Source organism: Genypterus blacodes, unplaced genomic scaffold (assembly GCF_046128005.1).
Source record: "Genypterus blacodes isolate CSIRO-AG114 ecotype Tasmania unplaced genomic scaffold, CSIRO-AGI_Gbla_v1 ptg000007l_1, whole genome shotgun sequence".
NCBI lineage: Eukaryota > Metazoa > Chordata > Actinopteri > Ophidiiformes > Ophidiidae > Genypterus > Genypterus blacodes.
This window is the reverse complement of record NW_027466821.1, coordinates 423513-446000: the sequence shown is the minus strand read 5'-3', so window position 1 is coordinate 446000 and position 22488 is coordinate 423513. Positions and strand designations below refer to the sequence as shown.

General features: G+C 42.3%; 2 protein-coding genes across 4 annotated transcripts; one reads left to right on the top strand and one right to left on the bottom strand.

Moving 5' to 3' along the window:
- The first annotated feature begins 77 nt into the window (after nt 1–77).
- On the top strand, nt 78–3428 carry psmc2 (proteasome 26S subunit, ATPase 2). The gene is made up of 12 exons (XM_076150630.1): nt 78–248; nt 537–574; nt 695–776; nt 875–974; nt 1163–1294; nt 1396–1468; nt 1558–1653; nt 1736–1900; nt 2031–2118; nt 2206–2408; nt 2637–2733; nt 3148–3428. Exons 1-12 carry the CDS (start codon nt 179–181, stop codon nt 3303–3305), a joined length of 1302 nt encoding a protein of 433 aa, XP_076006745.1. The 5' UTR covers nt 78–178; the 3' UTR covers nt 3306–3428.
- A 65-nt stretch (nt 3429–3493) lies between these two features.
- Nucleotides 3494–15478, bottom strand: slc26a5 (solute carrier family 26 member 5). 3 transcript variants are annotated; one of them, XM_076150610.1, is made up of 18 exons: nt 15336–15478; nt 11877–12128; nt 11466–11605; nt 11155–11265; nt 8806–8987; nt 8284–8448; nt 7887–8122; nt 7632–7779; nt 7245–7358; nt 6593–6670; nt 6380–6475; nt 6098–6204; nt 5664–5733; nt 5477–5569; nt 5272–5376; nt 4742–4948; nt 4487–4541; nt 3494–4278 (listed from the first exon to the last, which is right to left on the bottom strand). In XM_076150610.1, exons 2-18 carry the CDS (start codon nt 12035–12037, stop codon nt 4133–4135), a joined length of 2214 nt encoding a protein of 737 aa, XP_076006725.1. In that variant the 5' UTR covers nt 12038–12128; nt 15336–15478; the 3' UTR covers nt 3494–4132. The 3 variants fall into 3 exon arrangements, with proteins under 3 accessions (XP_076006725.1, XP_076006722.1, XP_076006734.1); XM_076150607.1 differs by lacking the exon at nt 15336–15478 and adding an exon at nt 13677–13824; XM_076150619.1 differs by lacking the exon at nt 15336–15478 and adding an exon at nt 12759–12779.
- Nucleotides 15479–22488: the final 7010 nt, after the last annotated feature.

Here is a 22488-nt window from a genome sequence, read left to right as displayed (position 1 = left end):
TTATTACGATGATGATAATGATTCAGCAGTGGTGCGTCATTAATAAAAGTCCGCCCTCTATTTCTGGTTCTCGGCAGAAACACCGGAAGTCGAAAGGTGCTGTGTAATCGTACATTTAGCTTCTGAAGCGGCTCGGTTTTCTTCTGTCGTCGCAGTATTCTCCCCTAAAGATTTAAACATGCCGGACTACTTGGGAGAGGCACAGAGGAAGATTAAGGAAGAAGAAAAGGAAGACGGACCTATAAGAGGTAACGCTTTATGTAACATTTACATTTGAAAACTATTTCTTTTCACGGACTCCGACGTTAGCTACACGTAGCTACCTTAGCTTGTGTCTGCTTGAGCTACTATCCTATCTTTTCAACAACGTATAAGGACATATTTCCAAAACATTAAAGATACTATTTTTTAATTTGTGGTGAATTTAGTTGATATAGAATATACGTAGCTGGGTGTCGAAGAAAATGCGTTGTTCGGTTGCTCAGTCAGACAAGATGTTCATCATGGAATCGTGTTGTTGTTCCTCTTCGTCACAGCTTTGGATGAAGGAGACATCGCTCTGCTGAAGACTTATGTGAGTATGATTGTAGCCAATGGTGTACTTAAAGTCATCTGCACGTCAAATGTGTTATTGTAAAGTTGGGTCAGGGACAAAACTTGCTATAATATGGTGTTGTTTGTTGTCTGTCTCCAGGGCCAGAGCACCTACTCCAGACAGATCAAACAGGTGGAGGATGACATCCAGCAGCTGCTCAAGAAGATCAATGAACTGACTGGTAATTGACACATCTAAACTACAACCCCCTCAGTGACTGTGCTGTTTCTGGGTTGTGTTTTTAACTTAAGTTCCTCTCCTGTTCTCTGCTCCCGTCAGGCATTAAGGAGTCCGATACAGGTCTGGCTCCACCGGCTCTCTGGGATCTGGCTGCTGACAAACAGACACTGCAGAGCGAGCAGCCCCTGCAGGTGGCGAGGTAAAACTTAACTCCATAACAATATCAAATATCATCATCATATCCTCTAATCCGGTCACGAGAAGTAGCCCCCCCAATATTTCCTACAGTATCGCCTGAAAACATTGAGAAAAAAAAGAGTTTCCTTCTTCAGAATAACATATAATAATGTACATTTTTACAGTGTGTGTTTGTGTTCTTCTCAACAGATGCACAAAGATCATCAACGCCGACTCGGAGGACCCCAAATACATCATCAACGTGAAACAGTTTGCCAAGTTTGTGGTGGACCTGAGCGATCAGGTGGCCCCGACTGACATTGAGGAGGGCATGAGAGTCGGGTGAGGGTCTATAAGTGTTAAATGATACGAAATGGCAAATGTGAAAGCCTCTGCTCAGTCGTAGCTTTAACGGCCCGTGCGTGTCGCGTCTTCTGTTGCAGTGTGGACAGAAACAAGTATCAGATTCACATTCCTCTGCCTCCCAAGATCGACCCCACCGTCACCATGATGCAGGTATGAAGGCATGAAGGGGTTAATTAATCATACACAGAGGAGATCAAACAGTTTCCAGCTGATCTGAGTGTTTCCCCATGTGTTGTTAGGTGGAGGAGAAGCCAGATGTGACCTACAGTGATGTTGGGGGATGTAAGGAGCAGATTGAGAAACTGAGAGAAGTGGTTGAGACCCCGCTGCTCCACGTGAGTGTTCACAAACCTTCAAGTCCAGTTTTCCCGTCACGACAGCCTCTCATCCTTCACCCATGTTCCTTCTTCTCCCCAGCCGGAGAGGTTTGTCAATCTGGGTATCGAGCCTCCCAAAGGCGTGCTGCTATTCGGCCCACCTGGCACCGGAAAGACGCTGTGCGCCCGTGCAGTGGCCAACCGGACGGACGCCTGCTTTATCAGGGTCATTGGTTCAGAGTTGGTGCAGAAGTATGTGGGAGAGGTGAGTTTGCAGGAGAGAAAGGATTCCTCACGGATAATATACATTTCACAACAATCGGACAAAGAAAGCAACAGTTTAGATTTGTTTTGAATGCAAATTCTAACTTTGCTGCATCTCTCTCTGTTCCCAGGGAGCCAGGATGGTGCGTGAGCTGTTTGAGATGGCCAGGACTAAGAAAGCTTGTCTCATCTTCTTTGATGAAATTGATGCCATTGGAGGTAAGGTTTCACTCCCGTTAACATTTCGAGGTTATAATGTAGAGCCGAGGACAAGACTTCACCTTTTGCCACTTTTTTTTCTGCCAGGTGCTCGTTTTGATGACGGCGCTGGCGGAGACAATGAGGTCCAGAGGACAATGTTGGAGCTCATCAATCAGCTGGATGGCTTTGACCCCCGCGGTAACATCAAGGTACTGATGGCCACCAACAGGCCAGATACCCTGGACCCGGCCTTGATGAGACCCGGACGTCTGGACAGGAAGATTGAGTTCAGTTTGCCTGACCTGGAGGTGAGCAATACAGTTCCTTAATAATAAGAAGAAGAAGAAGCCTAAAATGTCTTCACTCCATGTTCATGTAACTCACTCATGACTGTAATGAGTTCCATTTGCGTTAAGTTGTCCCCTGAAGGTCCCCTCTGGACTGTGTGTGTCCACTATGCTCCTCCGTTTCCCCTCTGTAGGTTCCTTTTTAACATGAACTTACCTGAAATCTCATCTGTTTGTTTTCTTTGAAAGGGTCGCACACACATTTTCAAGATCCATGCCCGCTCTATGAGTGTGGAGAGAGACATTCGCTTTGAGCTGCTGGCTCGCCTCTGCCCCAACAGCACAGGTAAGTGTGACACAACAGCTTTGCCTCTTCCAGGTCTTTTTGTTATCTGGGAGACATGTCCTTCGTCTCTGTAAAGCTCCACTTTAACCAGTGTTGTATGGTCGCTCCAGCACAGAAGTCATTCCATTCCAGTCAGTTTGTGATGTAGGAATTGGGACTTATTTTGCTGCTTTTTAAATCTCTAGTCAGGCTAGTTTACTTAAATCAGGACCTGCTGTCGGATATGAACAGATGGACAAATGAGCAATATTTGAATATGGCTTAATATTTAATTATGATCTCATTGAGTTTATAGTGTGTAATGCTATGTTCTGTTCATTATTGATGAATGGCCACTAGAGTGCAGTGTAGCTACATAATTGAGTCAAGTAATTGTCTGTTGTGGAAAATTAAGTTTCACATGTCTCCACACAGGCGCGGAAATCCGGAGTGTGTGCACAGAGGCAGGTATGTTCGCCATCCGTGCTCGCAGGAAGATCGCCACGGAGAAAGACTTCCTGGAAGCCGTGAATAAGGTCATCAAGTCCTATGCCAAGTTCAGCGCCACCCCAAGATACATGACCTACAATTGAGTGTTTGAGAGAGTGTGTGTGTGTGTGTGTGTTCACGCTTTTTACTGTCAAAAGAAGCCGAGTCAACACAATGTCTTTCTGTAATCATTTATGTTGACTTAAAAATAAAATTTATTCCAGGTCTTTGTGTTTGATGCTGTAAAAACATAAGTGAAAATGTCATTCAAATAAACGGCACATTGAGAGCATTGTAAGATAAGAATACTAAAATCTCCTCTGACATTGTACCATACAGCATTATAATGTTCACTCAAACAGCAACGAGTCTGCAGCCACTACAGTAACATCACACTCAAATTGACCAGTGAAGGTGCTTTTGCTGGTTTAGACACAACATGGAATGACAGTTACAAATATAACGCTGACATCTGCAGTAGAACGTCTCAGTAACAATAAGCTGATACCAGCATGAGGATGAGGCTGCTTCTGGTGAGTTTCACTTTTCCACCAGTAACTGGTACAAATGATTCATTCAGTCATTGTTGCCAAAGGCAATAATAGCTTAAATTCAGTCTCAGTTCACTGATAGTGTTGAAACAGTCAAACGTGTAGGAAAGTGCAAATCTAGAAGGTTCCTTCTCAGCACACAGAGGACACAGATCATACTGTAGGAATGTTATTTGGGAGCTACAAACAGAAATTCTTGTCCAACTCTGGAGTGATACCTGAGAGGAAAAACCTCCAACCTTGTATGTTCAGGACGGATGCTCATTGTTTGTTCTCCAATGTGCTGCTGGGGTTTCCTGCATCTTTAACCAGGCTCGGTCCCTCATCTCTTCTGTGAGTGATATCGCTCCTACAATGAGCGTCCCTGGTGTCATCATCTTTCAGGCTTCACTGGTTGGAGCATCTGAGGGGCAAGCAGTCAGATGCTGACAGTGCAGTACTGCATCGTGGACAGTGGGGAACACCATCTCTGGGGTCATGGACCCAGTGAAGAACAGTAAGACATCCAGCTCAGCCAGGAGGGTTCCTTGTAGATAAAAGCACAGAAGAAAGATGTGTTAAACTTGTTTTAAGCCCAAACACAGGCTAAGTAAGAGGATTATTCAATGTGATGTGGCAGATCGGTGGGTGTGCTGAGTGTGAATCATCTGCAAAGCTTTCTAGCTCCTCAGTATACTTTTCACCACCATGTCCTCTGATGCTATTCATTTATGGCACAGATGGGGAATACTTACTGCTGCATCCAGCTATGACCACCTGAACATCCACGGCTGCATATTCTTTAATTGTCTGTAGAGACAAACGCAGGAAGAACGAAGAATGATGGAAATATTCAGAAACACTGATCAGAAGACACTGATAATCTGTGTTTAAAATGTGTTTGATAGTTACCTATAAGCAATATTAAGAACCAACAGGAGGTCCTTCAAATTTAGTTTGCACAGAGTCTGCATGTTGTGCGGTGAATTGGGTTAAGAAAACCATCTTACCTGTTTGACGGCTTTAGCTCCCACAGAGTCAATGAAGCTGACCGGCGACCAGTCCAGAATGATGGCGTGGATAGAGCAGAGGGGCTCCAAGAAGACGGCCTCCTCCGAGTCGGCCTCGCTGTGCCTATCCACCAGCTGGCCATTCTTCTTCTCCTCTGAGGCGTGGTTGTAGGAAACAACTTCATGTGTCACACCTCGCTCCTTATCCTTTAACCAATCAAAACAGATGAAGAGATGGTTACTGCTGCGGCACATTTTGTCATTGGAGGCATTTCTGATTTAAAAGAGAATCAGTGTCACTAACTGTGCAAGCCAGCACAGCAATTTTAATAATATCAAGGTAAATTTACACAAAGGCTTCATTGCCCGGAGTACCTTCATGACTCATGACTTGATTCAACAAGCCCAACCTATGCATGCTGTAATGACAGTGTACATATGCAGCGTGTTTCAACAAGCTTCAGGGAGGAGAAAGGAACATGAAGTTACCTCCCAGCAGGATGTGTCACACTGACTGACAACGCGCTCACCTTTATACTTATTTTTATTGGCAGATCCCGATTGTGGTTTTCCTTGTGCTTGTGTTTCTTCCGGGCTTTGCGGGCACTTTGTATGTGTGCAGGATTAACGCCAGTCTGTGAAAGGGGTTTGGTGGGGATAACAATAATTGTGACTTTGAAGAAAACACACATACACACACACATACACACATACACACACAGAGGCTGGGATTACCTTCTCTTTGAGTTTGTTCAAGTAAAGGTCACTGTTGGCAAAGTAGATTGACGAGTTGGAGTGGAAAATCTTAATCCCCACACATTCAGCTGCCTGGGAACAAAACACACATAACTCACGGTTCAGCCCGACAACACTAATGGGAATCTGCAAGATTAAAGTGTTCCCTCTGTTCCCACAGACTCACCTCTACATACTCATCCACGTCGCAGTACAGCCCTGTGCCAGGCACCTGGCCCAGGATGGCAGTTTTAGGGCTGTAAGACACAGACATTCACAGTCAGAAACAATCACAGCCCACCTGTATCAAACTGATTGTGCCACTAATTCTGCCTCCCTGAATAGTAGGTGTTTCCATATGTGTTATATGCGTACTACATGATATTTATACAACTGTATCTTGGGAGATGATCCCTGGAATATGATGTGTAAATTGATGAAGTATGAACTTTGCTTTGCACAAAACAAACACAGTGACAATCCCTAAATTACACACACATCTCCAAGCAAAGAGCTGTTCATTATTGTTTTAGCATAACTGTACTTCCAGATGAGAGTATATTTCCATATGTTGACTGTTGGTGAATCTGTGAGTACAAACTTGCTGCCTGTCATGAGTACCTTTGAGTTCTGTAGATGACCGTTACAAGGGCAAACGTGATGGCCACCAGAAGGCCATAGTCCAGGCCCAGGAGGACAGACGCTACGAAAGCTACCAGCCAGATGGCCTGATTGAAAAAGGGGAAATCCAGAAAAGATCGTACAGTTTATGTGTGTCTGGTCTAAAAAAAACAGTTTTTTCTTGCAGTGTAACTGGTTGGAGAACCTCTGTGGTTAATATTGTTAGGCCCATTAATCCTTATTGTTTTCTTTATGTGGCCCTGATGTAGTGTGTAGACTGACCAGTTCGATCCTGCTGGTCCTCCACAGAGCAGGGATGTCTCTGGTCTGTTTAAACATTCCCAAAAGGTTGACCATGATGATGGCTGCCAGTGCAGTCTGAGGAACACAGCAAAACAACAGAACACATGACACCAATTCCAATACAATAGAACAGGATATTCAACAAGCTGACTGACAGGAAGCTAGAAGCGCTGCATCATCAGTTTAACCCACCTGAGGGAGGGGCTGGAAAACGAAACCAATGGCCACCACCACCAGCAGGACCACCATTGATGCCAGCAGCCCTGCGATCTAAGCAAACACACAAAGTGACTATGTCAACATTTGTCAGTTAGTCAACCAGTGTGCACTTACTCCTGTATGAATCAAGTCTTCTATTGCTCTCTGTGTGTGTGCGTTTGTTGCCTCACACACACAGAATGCGTTTGATTCTGATATTTGATTTGGGCTCATGTGATAAAAGTTTCCGGAAGCTCATAAAATGATGCACTCATGTCAGAGCAAAGGTCACACATTGACTGTGCTAATGTAGCGTTTGTTTACAAAGCGCTTTACAATGACCTCACATTCACCCATTCATACGCTGACAGCAGGGACCAACCTGCACATCAGTAGCAGTTAAGGGTTCAGTGTCTTGCTCAACAACACTTCGACAGGCTCTCTAGGAGGTGCCCAGAATCAAACCAGGAACCTTCCAAATCCTAGATGATTGCTCTACTTTTCTGAGCCGCCCCTACACACATGAACTTAGAAAGTTCCACTTTTACTTTTACAAGCATATTACAGGCATATTAATTTATGCATGTGTGTGTGTGTGTGTGTGTGTGTATATGTGTGTGTGTGTATGCATGTGTGCATCTGTCACCTGCGTCTTTCCTCCAGTGCTTTCCTGCACCAGGCTTCTCGACATGGAACAAGTGATGACAAAGGTTTGGAAGAAGGAGCTGACGAAGTTACAGAGGCCAAGGGCGATCAGCTCCTGAGAGTGGCACAACACACACGCTTGGTATAAACACATTTGCACACTTCACGTTTTCAAGTCACGTTTCTGACATTTTAAAAAGATGTACTTCTTATTTTTCATCTGACTCAGCTACTGCTATTAGGAAACAAGGTCCATGGGTATTGCGACATCACACAGGCCTTCTTGTAACCTGATGTGACTTTTGTGTATGTTGTGTTGAACTTAATAGCCAGGCAGTGTCCAATGTGTCTAACCATTTCACTTCATCAGCAGCTCATGGGATCTCACCTGGTTACCGTCCACGCTGTAGCCGTGCTTCAGGGCAAAGATCTTGGCCATAGAAATTCCCATTGAGAATCCCACAATCGCTATGGCGAAGGAATCTGTGATCAAACTGGGTAAGAGGGAAAACTCCGGGAGGGAAGGTGGGAGGAGCCTGAGAACACAGAGTAAGGATTTTAGTGAAAATTATACTCATACTCACATAATTACTATGTGACTGAAATGGTAAGAAAGTACTTGTATACAAAATGAACAAACTACCCTGTGGGTATGTTCCCGACCACGTCTACTTTGTATTCCTCTGACAATTGGAGGCCGTAAGAAACGCCTGTTGATACGATGACCACGATAATCTCTCCAGGAATGGGGACGGGTAGTTTCTTCTTGAAGCGCTCGTTGAGATCTTTCACCACGTACAGGAAGACGAGGCACACGAGACCCAGAATGAGTGTGGTGGTGTTGGTGCTTGTGATGTCACAGAGCACTGCCTTCATGCTCTGAGACAAGAGAGATGACCCAGTGTCGGATATGAGTAAGAATAAAATGCAAAACTGAAGAAATTCCAGCAACATTTGAAGTAGATCCCTAGAGTCACACAGCTAGTGTTCTTTGATTCTTGACTTCGACACCAAACATCAAATCCCCAGTTGCAACTTACGTAAACTGCAGATAGAGGTCCGCTGAAGCGCTGCGTCTTTACACCCAGCAGGTACTTCAGCTGGGAGACGCACACATGGACAGCTGCTGCTGTGGTGAAGCCTCGCACCAGAGGCTCTGTGAGGTAGATTGCCACAAAACCAAACCTAAGGAGTCCTAGGACAAGCTGAAGGGAAGGAGGGAATAAAGGGAGAAAGAGGTTCGGATTTGAAGAACAGACTTAAACATTGTAATTAAGTTGCGGATACATCAACAGAGACTCAGAGGTCCTGCTGCTTTGAGGAAACAGTGATTTCTGATTGACGACATTTGGCGACTCTGCAGTGGGCTATACATGATTATTTGGTACGTTACCTCTTAACTTAACAGGTTGCCGCCCCCTGGTCTAACCGATACAAACCACTCTGTAGTTTGTTCATTCATACAAACCACTCTTAAACATGCTGAGTTCACAAAATCAGCAGCAATCTCCATTTAAAGACCTCCCGTGTTGACCGAGTGCAGGGGTGACTTGCAAGCTGACCTGGATGATTCCCACCATGGTTGTGAGCACCACGGCCACCTGGACCCTTTTGGCGTCGCGGGCCGTTACGTCCAGGACAGCAGACATGTTGGTGCCGTTAGCAGGTAGGGTGTAAAACATGTCGTCCGGAGCCTCCCTCACTGCCACGCCTCCAATCATCAGGCTGATCACTGCAAAGGTGCCTGCAGATCACACACACACACACACACACACAGGATGAATACTTCAACATGTCATCTCACAGCACCATATTAGTGATATACTTTATGATCTAAGTTTATCAGAGTAGCAGGGTTTGTGTTCAGCAGGGCCAAAACACCATAGAAGGATGCCTCAACTGTCATGCCTCATATTCTGTTAATATTTGATCTGTACTTCATCCTCTACACCCTTCATAAGTACACAGAAGATTATTGACACAAAATAACGTGACTCCATCTGTTTTCTTATCAGTGGCTATTTGCAAATGTGAGTCTTATTCTCTGAAACTAATGTATTTCATGTTTGATGTCAGATTTCCTGTGGCTGCAGTTCCAACCTTTAATTAATTTATCAAACGCTGGAAATCTAAACTTAAGAAGTGAAATGCCTCTGAATGTGCTTCCAAAGGCAATACCCCTCATGATCTGCGTGTCCATCGCCTCACTTCCTCGCCTTGGTGATTAAACTTGTATGCATGAACATCGTTTCAAGCGTGAGTTCTGGTCCGAGCGCAAGAATCAGATACGGGTGTAGTGTGGATATTAATGATATGTCTCTACTTTATTTTGTTTGGTTGCAACCGCCCTATGCTAAACACCAGACTGGTCCATCCAGTTTGCTTTTGCCCTGGAACACTGCCCAAAGTCTAATCTGTACATAATCAGTTGCCCAGATAAGAAGCAAAGTCTCATATCAGTGTTAGCCTTCATAAAAAGTAGTCCAGGGTAGCAACACCAAACTAAACACACACTCCTCCATCTGACGCCATTACAGTGAAATCATGGACACCGTGGTCTCGATGTCTTCCATGTGACACATTATATCCCAGTCAAATGTGTTTACAGACTATTATGGTCTGCCTGAGAGCGGTAAGGTCATCCCGTCCAGCATTTGACCAGGAGCCCAAATATTCCCTCTTGCTCTCTGCCAGAGGTGAGGGGGGGTCATCATTTCTACAGCAATGCTCTATAAAGGAACATTATGGGCAGAGGTCATTTCACAACATAGCCAACTGCTTTCTGTTGTGAATTCATTGCTCGGTGTAGATCAGCTCTTTTGTTTGAAAAGGTTGAGCGGCTTTGGTTTATAGACCTCACTTGTCAGATGGCTCAAACTTAACGGCTGACATTCGAGATGACACAGACCTGGGGAAGAAAGTAGCCAGGGGACGCGGAAAGGGGGGGAAGGAAGGGCAGGGGAGAGGGTCTTCACTCTGACCTCAGAATACCTCTGCTAATGTCAAGTCATTACACAGCCAGGACATATCAACATATTCCACCACAGATAACGGGAGATAAATCCAATTAGAAGATGCTTATTATCTTCGTGTTGTGTCATTTCTAAGGGATCACTGTGTTTTTACAGCTGATCACAGGCTCTGGACCCCCCCCCCCCCCCCACCCCCCCTGCCCCATCCCCCGTTTCACAGAGGTGCTTGGCAATTTGAGCTGCTCATAGTGAGCTTGGCACGTGGAAAACTATCTGCCTGTGTGAAAAGGGCACCGGTTTCCTGTGAGAAAAAGGCACCTTCGTTAAGGTCGGAACCTCTTCAAAATCAGCTGGACATGCAGTTAGACACGTGACGACATGCGAGTCAGAGAGCTCACAAAACAAAAAAAAGGTCTTCAAGGTTACAGGCTCTTGTTTAACTACAGTTCATAATGCTTACAGCTGAGGTAAGGGGGTTCAGGGTCGGGGTTACAGTCTAAAAGTCAAATTCTTTTGGTCACGCTAACCATCCTTCAAACGTATCCGTTCCTTTAATAACCACCACAGTTTGGAACCTGAAGCCTGAAGTTAAGACGATTTCAGTGTCACGGCAACTTAAATATGATATTGGCTGGATTAGTTTTATCAACATTTCCAATAGACCAACACTATTTTCAGAATCCCACACAGAGATTTGTCTTCATTTGTCAGAGTCGACACATTAACACTTTGTGAATCAATAAAGTTGTGCCACAGACACAAAAGGACACAAAGTAAACATCTGTGACCCAGATTTATACTGCTAGAGGTAGAATAAGTATATTATTTCCCCATAATGACATATACACACATCCAGTAACTATCTGCTGTGGCGGATGTAAGGGGCCAGCATGTTGGTTCCATTAAGACATTTGTGTCCTCTACAGGTTGATGTCTCACCTATGGATATGTGTCTGGATGTGCCAAAGAGGGTGTAAAGCAGGACGGGGTAGAATGAAGAGTATAATCCATAAACTGGAGGCACAGCAGCCAGCATTGCATAGGCCAGACCTGTGAGATAGAGGGGAGAGAGAGAGAGAGAGGGGGGAGTAAATAAACTGAAGCGCCCCAGAAGCATCAGGACACATAACAGCAAGGGAGATACCAAAACAAACACAGTGTGAAGCCCAAAACAGCCCGTCAGGAGCCAGCAGCTGGGCCTTCACACCACTTAACACAGCGGGGTATGCAGGGGCATGCACTGCGCTGACCTTGAGGGAGCTGCACAACTCCTGTGCTGAGACCCGAGACCACGTCACTAAACAGGTACTCCTTGACTGGATAGGCTGGCAGCCATGTTAGAATAGGCAGGAAGCTCAGCGCTGCCGCCTTGGCCTTCTGTGATGAGCACCTACAAATGGAGAGAACTGTGATTAACGCCTGAACGACGATTTCATTAGACTAAATATTTCTAACTCCATTTGCAATCTCAGCCACATGTTTTTCTACTGCCCCAGGTTAATCAATGTCCACCATATTGGGAACGTGGCTTCAACCTTCCCCTCATATTGGGACTCATCCAGGTCTCCACTCCAGGACTCACGTCATCTAAACATTGACAGAAATTCACAAACACACTTTCCAGGACAAAGACGGACAAAAACATCTGGATGTAGACTTACTGAAGACGCTGTGCCAGTCTCCGTGGGAGCGAGGTGGCCTTCTTCTCTTTGTGGTGCAGCAGCTGCGTCCGCATGAAGGCTTCATCATACACCGGGCGCTCCACGAGGTACTTCAGCTGAGCGTCTGCTTCCTCCTGCACCGCCATTTCTTCTGGCTCCATGACGGAGCTGGATATGCCAAGTTGAAGCGAGCTTGGGCGTTTATCTCTCCATCTCTACCACTGGTCTGGCTGGAATATCTTCATTCCTTTACTAATAGCAACAGAAGGAGACCTTTTGTTTTACACACACACACACACACATCTGTTTTGGCAGCGTGCGTCACTGTTCCACGTATGTTCCAAAAGCAAAGCCTGTGTGACGAGCCTGTGTGCTTCTGCATTGATAAGAGATTTCAGTTTGACTTGTGAGGCAACTATCTCAGAGGCTTTATCACACTTTGACCAAATGTTTGCTCAGTGGGCACTGTACTGTATTGTTCTGACATGATATCTTTTGTTTGTACAGGTAACTAGTTTACAGTATAAAACAATATGGGATAATGGCTCCTCTGTGTAGGTCAAAGGGTCAGAGCATGGTGAGACACCGGCAAGAGTCCTGCAGGTGTTGTTACACTCGGAAGGTTTCCATTTCTTATCGATTGTCACACGTGAGATATTTCAAGTACCACCACTGGAACGCGTACCACTGTTTGAGCTCCACTAATCAAGACCAGTTAAATCCCTACATCATTTCTTTCTTAACTTGAGTCCATGTTCAATATATTGTTGGCGGAATGTGCTCAGATTCTGTATATGCATCTCTGTGCAGTTACAAGAGGAGATCCCCTACTTCAATCAATATTACAATATGTATATAAACAAAACAGGACAAACCATCTACGTGTCATTCCAGGTCTCAATGTCAAATCTGGACTCAATCGATCGTTCAGGTATTTTCCTGTCACAACAAAATAAAACCAGATACACCCGAGTCTAGATTTACATCGAGAGGCCAAATGTTATAATGTGTTAGAATGGCAAAACCTTTATTCTATTTGAAGAAGCAGCTAAATATGTGAAAGTTTAGAGTTGACTGTATATGGGCATGCATGTGAATGTTATTACAAGGAGACATTGCTGTTGGCAGTCACTGTTTAGACGACAAGCAAGTCACAAGTGCTACTTTGAGTTTAGAGTCCTAAACACGTCATTATGGTCTTTATAACAACGTAAATGCCTGAATACTAATCAGTATAATCGAGTTTCACAAACGTTGCAGGCTATATGAAGTGTATATTACATAATAGCGACTAGGTAATCTTAATATTTGTATATGTGTACAGTTTGGCGACAGGTCAATGGTGTCAAAGTCAAAGTTAAGTTGGAAGTCTTGACTGGTCCTCTCAGGTCACACACAGGGCGAATCCAAACTAACAAGCTCAATTATTTTGAAAAGCACAGACACACTATTCAGCATATTCTGCTTCGATTTGCCCAAACAACACGACAAACACTAGCGTCAGAACATCTTAATATGATTCAAGTGAAGTTTCATAATCTTGCCTTGACTAAATGACGCAGCGGCAGTTTGGAGAGGCACGCGCTTGCTTCCCGTTTCCTCCATTAGCTAACACAGTGATGAAGGGCAAACAATACATTCAATTTCAAATAAATAAACAAATAAACATTTCTATCGGCGACTGAATGGTTACAGGTATTTACCAGCTAACCGGTTTACTTGGTTACTAATCTCGCTGGCACCGGAGAGGATGTTTATGGCATTTCAACGCAGCCATGCTAGTAATGATGCGGTGCTTACCTCCGTCCTCCTCCAGCTAGTGTCAGAATGACGCTGGCAGAGGTCAAAAAGAGTCAATTAATATGTCTTCTTCAGTTAAATATTTACTATCAGACGCCCATCAAATCCCGCACACATCACGACTGGAGTAAGCTAGCGTGTAATCAAAGATCTTGTGTGTGACAGAGGACTCCGCCCTCATGTTTGCTCTGTTCCAGTTTGTAGTCCTGAGGTCACAGCATCGGTGGTTCGCGTCCCTTGCTCGTTTACAATGTTTTCCCCTTTGCACAAGAGTATTTAATTAATTTATATATATAAATAAATAATGTGATGTGTGGTTCAGGAAAACCTTAAGAAACACCGTGGTTCTCACGTGTACCCAAAGCTGGCCATATTAAGTGATGGCTCAGGGACTTGGATTGCGCCAGAATTTCTTTTCAAGGAATTATTAACATAAAGTAAGTACCCAACCACTAACAACCTTCTCTTGTACTGTGTAATGTCTCGCTGTTTTGTTCAAAACAGTCTGAATCTGCTCCGTAAACGCGTGTACCACCGAGAATCCCTCAGGCGGCCTCAGCAGTTTAGCTGTGAGAGCAGACTGGTGACGCCTCTGTATCCCCAAAACCGGTGCAGAATGAGTTCTCTTTACATCCACTAGCTCTTTGATATTTGGGGGAGGGTGGCTGCTTAAAGATCTGTGCTGACGTCACAGTTGTATCACGATGTGTAGTAGTCACGAGACTCTTGTATTTCCCCAAATCTCAACATTTCATATGTAATAATTAAGAAATCACTTAACATTTTTTAAGTCAGAGAAAATTTACAACATTTCAACATTTGCGACAATAATGATTTTCATTTTCCTCCCATTTGGTCTCCATGGATCTCCTCCATAGGGAGACGTGAGGAGCCATCCTGATCAGATGCCTGGACCATCTCAGCTACATTTCACCTCAAGTTCCCACCTGTTGTCTAAACTCCTCATCCAGAATTATCATTTTGCATTTGACCTATAGGTGGCAGTTTATTACATTTAAATACTCACAGGACCGATTTACTTCAACGTCCCAATATTCCAATATAGGCTTTAGGATCGAGGTATTCTCCTAAAATTACTGCCAGAAGCATTGACGTCATATCTTATCTTGGTTATTGGATGAGCCTCGGGTTGTCTTGCAGCGTTTGCCCCTGTCATGGACATTGTTTAAAGCAAGAGAATGAGTGTTGTGTGCAGTGATGTTTGGGGAGACGTTACTCTATTAAGCACTGAAGAGTTTAGCCTATTTCAGGGGTGTCAAACTCATTTTCACATTACTCCATCTATCAAAGATCAAACTTTTTAAATAAATAAAGACAAATATCAAATAGGTTATTGATTATCATTAGTAGATGATTATTATTAGAGTATAATTAACTGTGTTCAAAACTTTTTTTTAAACACAGTGGAGGGAAACAATTGTGAACATGCGTGACATCTGTGGTATTTTACAAAATCAAATGGCTGCACACAACCTTGCAGAGTGCCTGCATCCGACTAGACAGGCGGTTTGATTGCAGTTAACATTGGACTGCAGTTAACAGTAAGGGTTGTCTCAGTTCATTACTATATTGGTCACTATATTGGCGAAGTATATTGTACTCCTCCACCGACACTGCCTCATAACACGAAAGACATACCGGACATTCGCTTTCCCATCTTTCATGAAACTGCCTTCCTTCTGCATCATTTTTTCTCTTATAGATTTTGGGATCGTCGGTACGTAGCCTATTTCTCAACACCACTTTGAACGACAGTTGGAAAATCACCTTCGTTAAACGCTGATCGGACGCTAATGTGGAAAGTAAATACTGCATATTAGTAGCGGGTCACTTCGTGGGTCACAAGATCGATATGCATTGTGGGAAATGTAGTTTATGGACAATGTACGCTTGTAAGCAGCATAGACGACTGGTTCCCAAACTTTTTCTGCAGGGCCCCCCTTTCCTAGATCAGAATATTTTCCTGTAATATCTTGTCCCTACATATTACACTCATCCACTCCCATTCACCACTGATATGACAGACTTCCACACCCCACTGCATTAGTACTACTTCCTGTAATAAATGTTTATCTGCTTATCTAACAGTTCCACTGTATCTCCTCTTTTTTATGGTATAAGAAGATCCACATTGAACGGACATGTGATGAAATAGTTTGCACACTTCTGAATCATAATGGTGGTAGTTGTGACTATGTGCTATTTTCAAACTATGATATGAGACAGTTTGCATGGGAGTGAAACATATTCCTGCCCAGGTATCCCAAAGGACAACACGCAAGCTGAGAAGACTGACATGGTGGCATCATTTTGATATAAAAGATTAGATAATTTCATTGCTTTTATGATGCCATGGTGAGATGGAAGAGTCCAAAAATGAGGGAGGGAACAAGTGGTTGTTGCGGACTAGACCAAGGGGAGAAGTGTTTTATTAAATTGGCACCAAATCTTAGGATTAGTAGTAAGTATTGAGAACCAAAGGGTTTTGGGTGAAGTTTGAGATCTCATTTTGATATTTCCAATTAAAACTCAAATCAAAAAACGCTTGAAGAAGGTGAAATAAATTAGTGCTCAGTAGCTAAGAAATACTCCATCAGATGCATATTGTCTATAGAAAGAGAGAGCAGAACATTGGAATACACGAAAGAGTCAAGATATGGACACTCTGAAGGTTCATTGTGTATTTATGGAAGAAGAATTTGTGCAATACTGAACATTTGTGCAACACTGCTGTAGATACACTAGAGAGTGCTATCGAGCTCAATTCAATACCAATGAGCCATGTTTTTTTTTAATAATCTTTATTAGTCCAACCTTGAACACCACTTAAGGCACATGTTTAAACATCTATGTTGAACACAAAATAAATAAATAAAATGTAAATAAATATCACTGCCAAAATGTTTTTCAGAATTACAGAAGCAGGTTTAGCTCAGAACGGCTGTTAGTTATGTGTGTCAAGACTTGTCACTGGTTCCAGATACAGTAGCTAAGTCACATGCCACAAACCTTGAATTCCAACTCCTAAACCTGTCAAGCCAGGTCTGCCCCCAAGTCTTGCCTCCACAACTCCTCCCACCTGCAAACATGAGACAAGACATAAATCAGTGCACAAACAGAGGCACTGATTCCCCCTGTGGTAAATACTGGTACACTAAATCAAGTTCTTAAATGCATGCACAAATAACTTGAATGTGGGATTTACCACCACTAATTGACTGGAAACAACCCAAGAGATTAAAGGAAGACAATGATATGAGGATATGAAATAATATGAAATCTGGAATGAGTCAGAGGCCATAAGCAGGCTTGAATCAGAAGCTGTATGTGTGGTAAGATTTTGATCAACCAATAAGGATGGAGGCAGGATAATGTCCTCCAGTACACCAAATTTATGGGGGCTTTAAATGCATATGGTTGATCAGCATTGGTTGATCAGCATTGGTGACATTACTGATAATTGATCATGGGAGGAGATTTCTCAAACTTAAGTGTCAGTACTTGGTTTACTTCGTGTTCTTAATTTTTAAATATATTTTAAATGTATTTCACTATAATGTGTTGTGTTTTGTTGTTTGTTTAACCAGCTCCTGCTATGTTTACCTATAATATCATACAGTTACTGTTTGAAAGGATTTGATTGCATCTTTGGTCTGTCCAGGAGCATGTTTCAGCGTCAGGCTGCGTTTGGAGCAGCAGGAATCTTTTATACCGTGGAGTTACTGGAGCTACTGGCGCCAGCATTGTAAACAGCATCCCCAGAGAGTGAAAGCTCTTCCTGCTTCCTCCCCTCACGATGGGCTTTTATTGACCTGATTGTATTGTCATCGCCATTAAAGTATGAAACAGGCATGTTCTAAAAAACAATGTGGTTGTTATGCCAGAAATAATAATTACAGAGGTAAAAAAAAAGTTAGGTCACTGGTAGCACAGTGGAGCCGTTTGTGGCTTTGTTCCTCACAGCATGAAGGTCTGGGGTTTCTTCCTTTGTGTCTGTGTGGCTTTTCTTCTGGTTTGTCCCACCCTCCAAAAGATGTGAGGTCCTGCCCTTGACTTTGGCACACGGCTGTTGATCTGGAATTAATCTCCATAATTAGAATGGGTTAAATCCTGAGGACATGTTTTGTTGTACAGGTCTATAAGTCATATTGTTGTAAATTGTAACTACGCCAATATACTGTGACTATGAAGATGCTGAAATACTCCAATGTAGCCCCCTCATCATTTCACCTGCTCCCAAACATAAGGCTTCACTAGATGACATCATATCAACTGTGGAGCATTTTCTGGACATTAAGGAATGAAAGTGGCTGGCAGAAGTGTGTCGAGTTGAAATGAGATAGTTGGAAATTTAAAAAAATCAGTTCATAGTTGTACTCTTTTATATATATATATATTTTTTTTTAACTTTTATACATTATACTGTTGCTAAAAGGATGATAAACTATGATGTGATAATTATGATAAACTTGAAATGTTCTTCAGAAAGATGCTTTTCATTCTGCTACAGGTGTCATGAAAGCGAATGCAAGATAAAACTTAATATATGTATATGTACAGAAATATACACATTGCATAATAGGAGTATGACCAGAAGCATTTCTTTTTGGCATATGAAGGAGTTGTTGTGTGATTGTGGTTGGTTGTGTGTTGACGCGTGAGATTTGTGCCCTCCCACATTTGCAGTTTGCAATTTGATATCACCTTTGTGCCCAAATAAAATTGGATATATTAAACCAGTTTTTATTGATTCATAATTATACTCAGTATCGGCACACGTGTTGAATAAAGCTTTGTTATATGACCACCGATATTTTTATGACCACAATTGCAGCAGACTCATTGTGGTCGGGTCTTTGATGATACATTCTGTAGCTCACTGTGTGTTATAATGTACATTGCTTGGTCATGATGGCATGAGTCAACATCCCTAAAAGGTTATGATCATCCTCATACCGATGCATATTTGGTCAAATATTGTGTTGGGGATGCTAACACATATAGAAACCATTGATTGAAGTCTCAAGGAAGGCAATATAAGTTTATGTTCAAGTATTGTTTGCTGTTATCGTAATACATTATAATCCTAACAGTGTCTATAAAATGTGACTCTGATCTGAATCACATATGAACCCCAGAGAGGATTAGAGTGAGCGCAGGCTTTCAATCTGTATCTTAACACTTACATGGAATACATTAAACAACATACATGAGACAGGTTGAGGTGACCCAAAGTGAAATAAAGCTCTTCACAAAATCCCAAAATAACTTGAACTTCAAAAGCGATATCTAACAGGGATCTAACATCTTTCCAGGAGGTTTGGATTTATAACAGTAGAAAATAATCTAATCACTCTCAAGATCTCAAGGTAACTGCACCATGATTAGAGCTTGTGTTAATATTTTACTTTATTAATGATACACACAGGCTTTCAATTCTCTTAAATAAGATGAAGCAAAATGACACCATAACATGACACATAACAAGGAACTATTAATGAATAAATGGTTTCACTTACAAATGTCAGAAAGTGCAGCTTCCCGGTCCATTTGACTTTGACCTGTCATACAGTCACAGCATCCTTTAGCACATATCACTACTCTTTCTCTATCACAAACATTACATTGTTGCATCTATTTATCATAAATATTCCACATTAGATTCAATCCTGTACATATTAACAAATATCTTGTTAATATGACCACAGCCTAATTTACACCACAGACTGGGATGAAGCTGGATTGGTTCAGGACTGACTGAAGTTTTGTTTACAGCATATACAAAGACATAGACTGTATGCCACATGACTAGCACCCACCTCTCAGTCAAAAAGACAAAATTCAGTGTTAGTCAGTGATGATGCCAGGAATCCTACAGCTCTAAGCCGTGAGCTGTGAAAGAAAGTTGATATCCTTAAGAGTAAGGCACAGAAACAGCACATCTAAAGGTTTCCAAGCTTAGTCACTAATGGACTCTTTGATAACCATCAAAAGCAATATGAGAACTTGAGTTGTGATGCATTTAAAACTTTGGCAGTACCTGTTGAGTCCTGCTAAGTTTTCCCCTCTCAGATACACACTTGCTTCCTGCAATTCTCATGGAATTCAAAGACTTTCTGAAAAAGAACAAGCAAAAATAGTGAGGATGCAATGTTATAACAGCTGATAGAGGAATAGCTGGCACAGTGTTGCATTTTTTCATTCGGCACTTGGAGAGGTGTTTCCACTGACTATGAGGTATTTTCTGCATTCTATCCAGAAGAAACAGGTACGTGTTGTGAAGAGTCCAATCTTTCCTTATACTCTGACTTGTGATGAGAATGTTGGATGAGAATAAGAGTAAGCACAGTACTCATATGTTACAGGTATCACTACATGTGTTACATTCCTAAAGGATTACATCAACATTATGACAAATATGTGATTGCCCCCTTTTAAACCTAAATTCAAATTAAGCACACAAAACTGTGACATTTATCATTAAACTGTATGTTGTTATGTGTGGGGTCTGACATTGTCAATATCTGTTAAGATAAGATAAGAAAATGTGAGATCCAGCCCAGAAGATGATGATTTTACATCTCTGTTCTCCCAATTGTTTCTATTGTAAAACACAGTGACTGCTTTAAGCTACTGCTATTGTCTTGTAAACATGTTTTTCTATATTATTCAGGCCTGTAGCTTCTAAGACAGTGAAGTAATTCATTTTGACTATCAATCATTTACTATTTTTTTGTGCATGGACAATGTTTGTTATGTCATTTGTTGTAAAGTAGGTTTGTTATGAGTGCTCCCATTGGGGCATAAGGTCATGATCTTTAACTACCTTGAGTGATTCAACCAAGCGAGAGCCTGCACCATTCAAGTCTGTTGTAATTGTTGAGCCACTGTGTCACCTCGGGTCCACCTGGGTTCCCTTTCCTTGCTTTGTTGGTGTCCATTTCAGCGTCACTCTCTGAATCACGATACATTCTCGGCACATGTCCAACCCTCTGAGCCGTCTCCACTCAATCTCCAACGGTAAACTATTGCTACAAAAGTTTAATTGTTTGCAACCTGGCACAAACCCTTATTACAACACAGGAGATTCATGTATGAAATCCCCAGATGTTGTAACTATGAGACTCAAATAAGGAACAAAATAGCAGGATTACAATTAGAGTCAAATTGGCCGTCCGGCAAGGGGAATGTCCAACAGGGTAGAAAATCAGTCCAGAAATTCGTTCAGGATTGGGATAACCAATAGGCAAACAGGCAGGTAACCAGCAAACAGGTTTGAAGGGTGGCACGACACCAAATGGCTGGAAAAATTGTGCGTGCAAGAAGACGTTTCCTATAAGAACGAGAAAAATAACATCAAAAATGAAGATAATTCTTGTATTCAAGGGTTTTCTCCACTTCTAGGACGGTTATTCCATGTCCTCCTCCTGTCTTTTCTGTTAGAGGCGTTTCAAGGAGAGCATCAACATCAGGTCTTCCTAATTAGTCATGGAAGAGAAAATATCCTGACTCAGCTTTTTTACACGAACAGTAGTTGTACAGGAGAACAGCACAAGCCAGGAGTACAAGCCAGATCAGTACATCTTACTAACTTCGGCTGCTGGAAATATTTGCAGATTGCACAAATCTTACTAGCCCTTCATATTTCTGGTGACTTGGAGACGCAGATTTGTGCAGATGAAGCAAAAACATGGTAAGTGTTTTTTTGGACACTGGACCAAACAGTTGATCGGCAAACTACTGCCAAATGTGCAGTTCTATGATGCTGTGGTTACAAACATTGATAAATGATTGAACTTTTTGCCAGAAAATGTGACGATGAAGGTGTGACAAGCTTTCCTGTTATGACACCAAGCAAGTGGTCCCAGCTCTCAAAATGAAGGATGGCAGATTGTCAAAGAATTGGAAAAGCAAATTTGACCAGCAAGGACTCAAGGAACACATGCAGAATGGAAAGGCTCTAAAAGCTCCTCTAAGGTTCTTATTCTATTCTTATTAGATTCAAATAAGCCCAGTGTTATCTCAGAAAGTGTCCTCCTGAAATGTCTGTATTTGAGTTTAGTTTTTCTTTGGTTGTGTGGATACCTAAAGTTTATCAAAATTGTATGTCTTGGTTGTTATATTTGCTCTTCACCGTTTTCATTGATTTTCTCAGTCAACTTCACAGGCATTCCTGTGTAAAAAGCTGTGAAGGTTTAGGTGACAACACTGTTCTTGCTAATGGTAGGACAATGTTTACTCTGTACTCTGACATGATGGCTAGAGCCAATGTACCCAGTGTATTAGACATTAGTCTCAGAAGCAAGCACATTGCACACACTTTCTCACTCGGATGCCATCTCAAACACAGCAGAGCACGGTACGGTACGTTCCCTTTTTGGCAGTTTTAAATGAGTCAGCAGACACTAAGGCTACAAGAGGAGAAATCATTAGCATTAAACAATTTCAAGGAAACTTGGAGGCCTGATCGTGCGTTGAATAACACTCCTCTACATCCCAGTAGGTGACTTTTTCTGCACCACTTTCACTTAAATCATAGTATTATAGTAAAAAATAAAAATTGTATAGTACAGTGTAGAGGGGAAATGTGCTATTGAGAAAAATCTTTGATCAGCCCTGTAATATCAGATGAGATTGATAATTATTGGTCAATAGTTCTATCCTGCATTATCTCTAATGGTGGTTTAGCCTTTTACCTAAGAGAGTGTTAAATGTATTTTTTCAGTCAATTCTTCGAATGAATCTTTGGTGGTTAAATGGTTGACGAATTGATGGAATCTATTTGAAAAAT

Excerpts from the sequence above, each read along its gene's own strand:
- psmc2 (XM_076150630.1), top strand. The coding sequence starts at position 179 with ATGCCGGACTACTTGGGAGAGGCACAGAGGAAGATTAAGGAAGAAGAA. Across the intron at positions 777-874 it reads GAAGATCAATGAACTGACTG|GCATTAAGGAGTCCGATACA; the intron begins GTAATTGACACA and ends TGCTCCCGTCAG. Across the intron at positions 2,734-3,147 it reads CCTCTGCCCCAACAGCACAG|GCGCGGAAATCCGGAGTGTG; the intron begins GTAAGTGTGACA and ends GTCTCCACACAG.
- slc26a5 (XM_076150610.1), bottom strand. The coding sequence starts at position 12,037 with ATGGAGCCAGAAGAAATGGCGGTGCAGGAGGAAGCAGACGCTCAGCTG. Across the intron at positions 7,359-7,631 it reads ACAGCGTGGACGGTAACCAG|GAGCTGATCGCCCTTGGCCT; the intron begins GTGAGATCCCAT and ends TGCCACTCTCAG. Across the intron at positions 5,734-6,097 it reads GTCATCTACAGAACTCAAAG|CCCTAAAACTGCCATCCTGG; the intron begins GTACTCATGACA and ends TGTGTCTTACAG.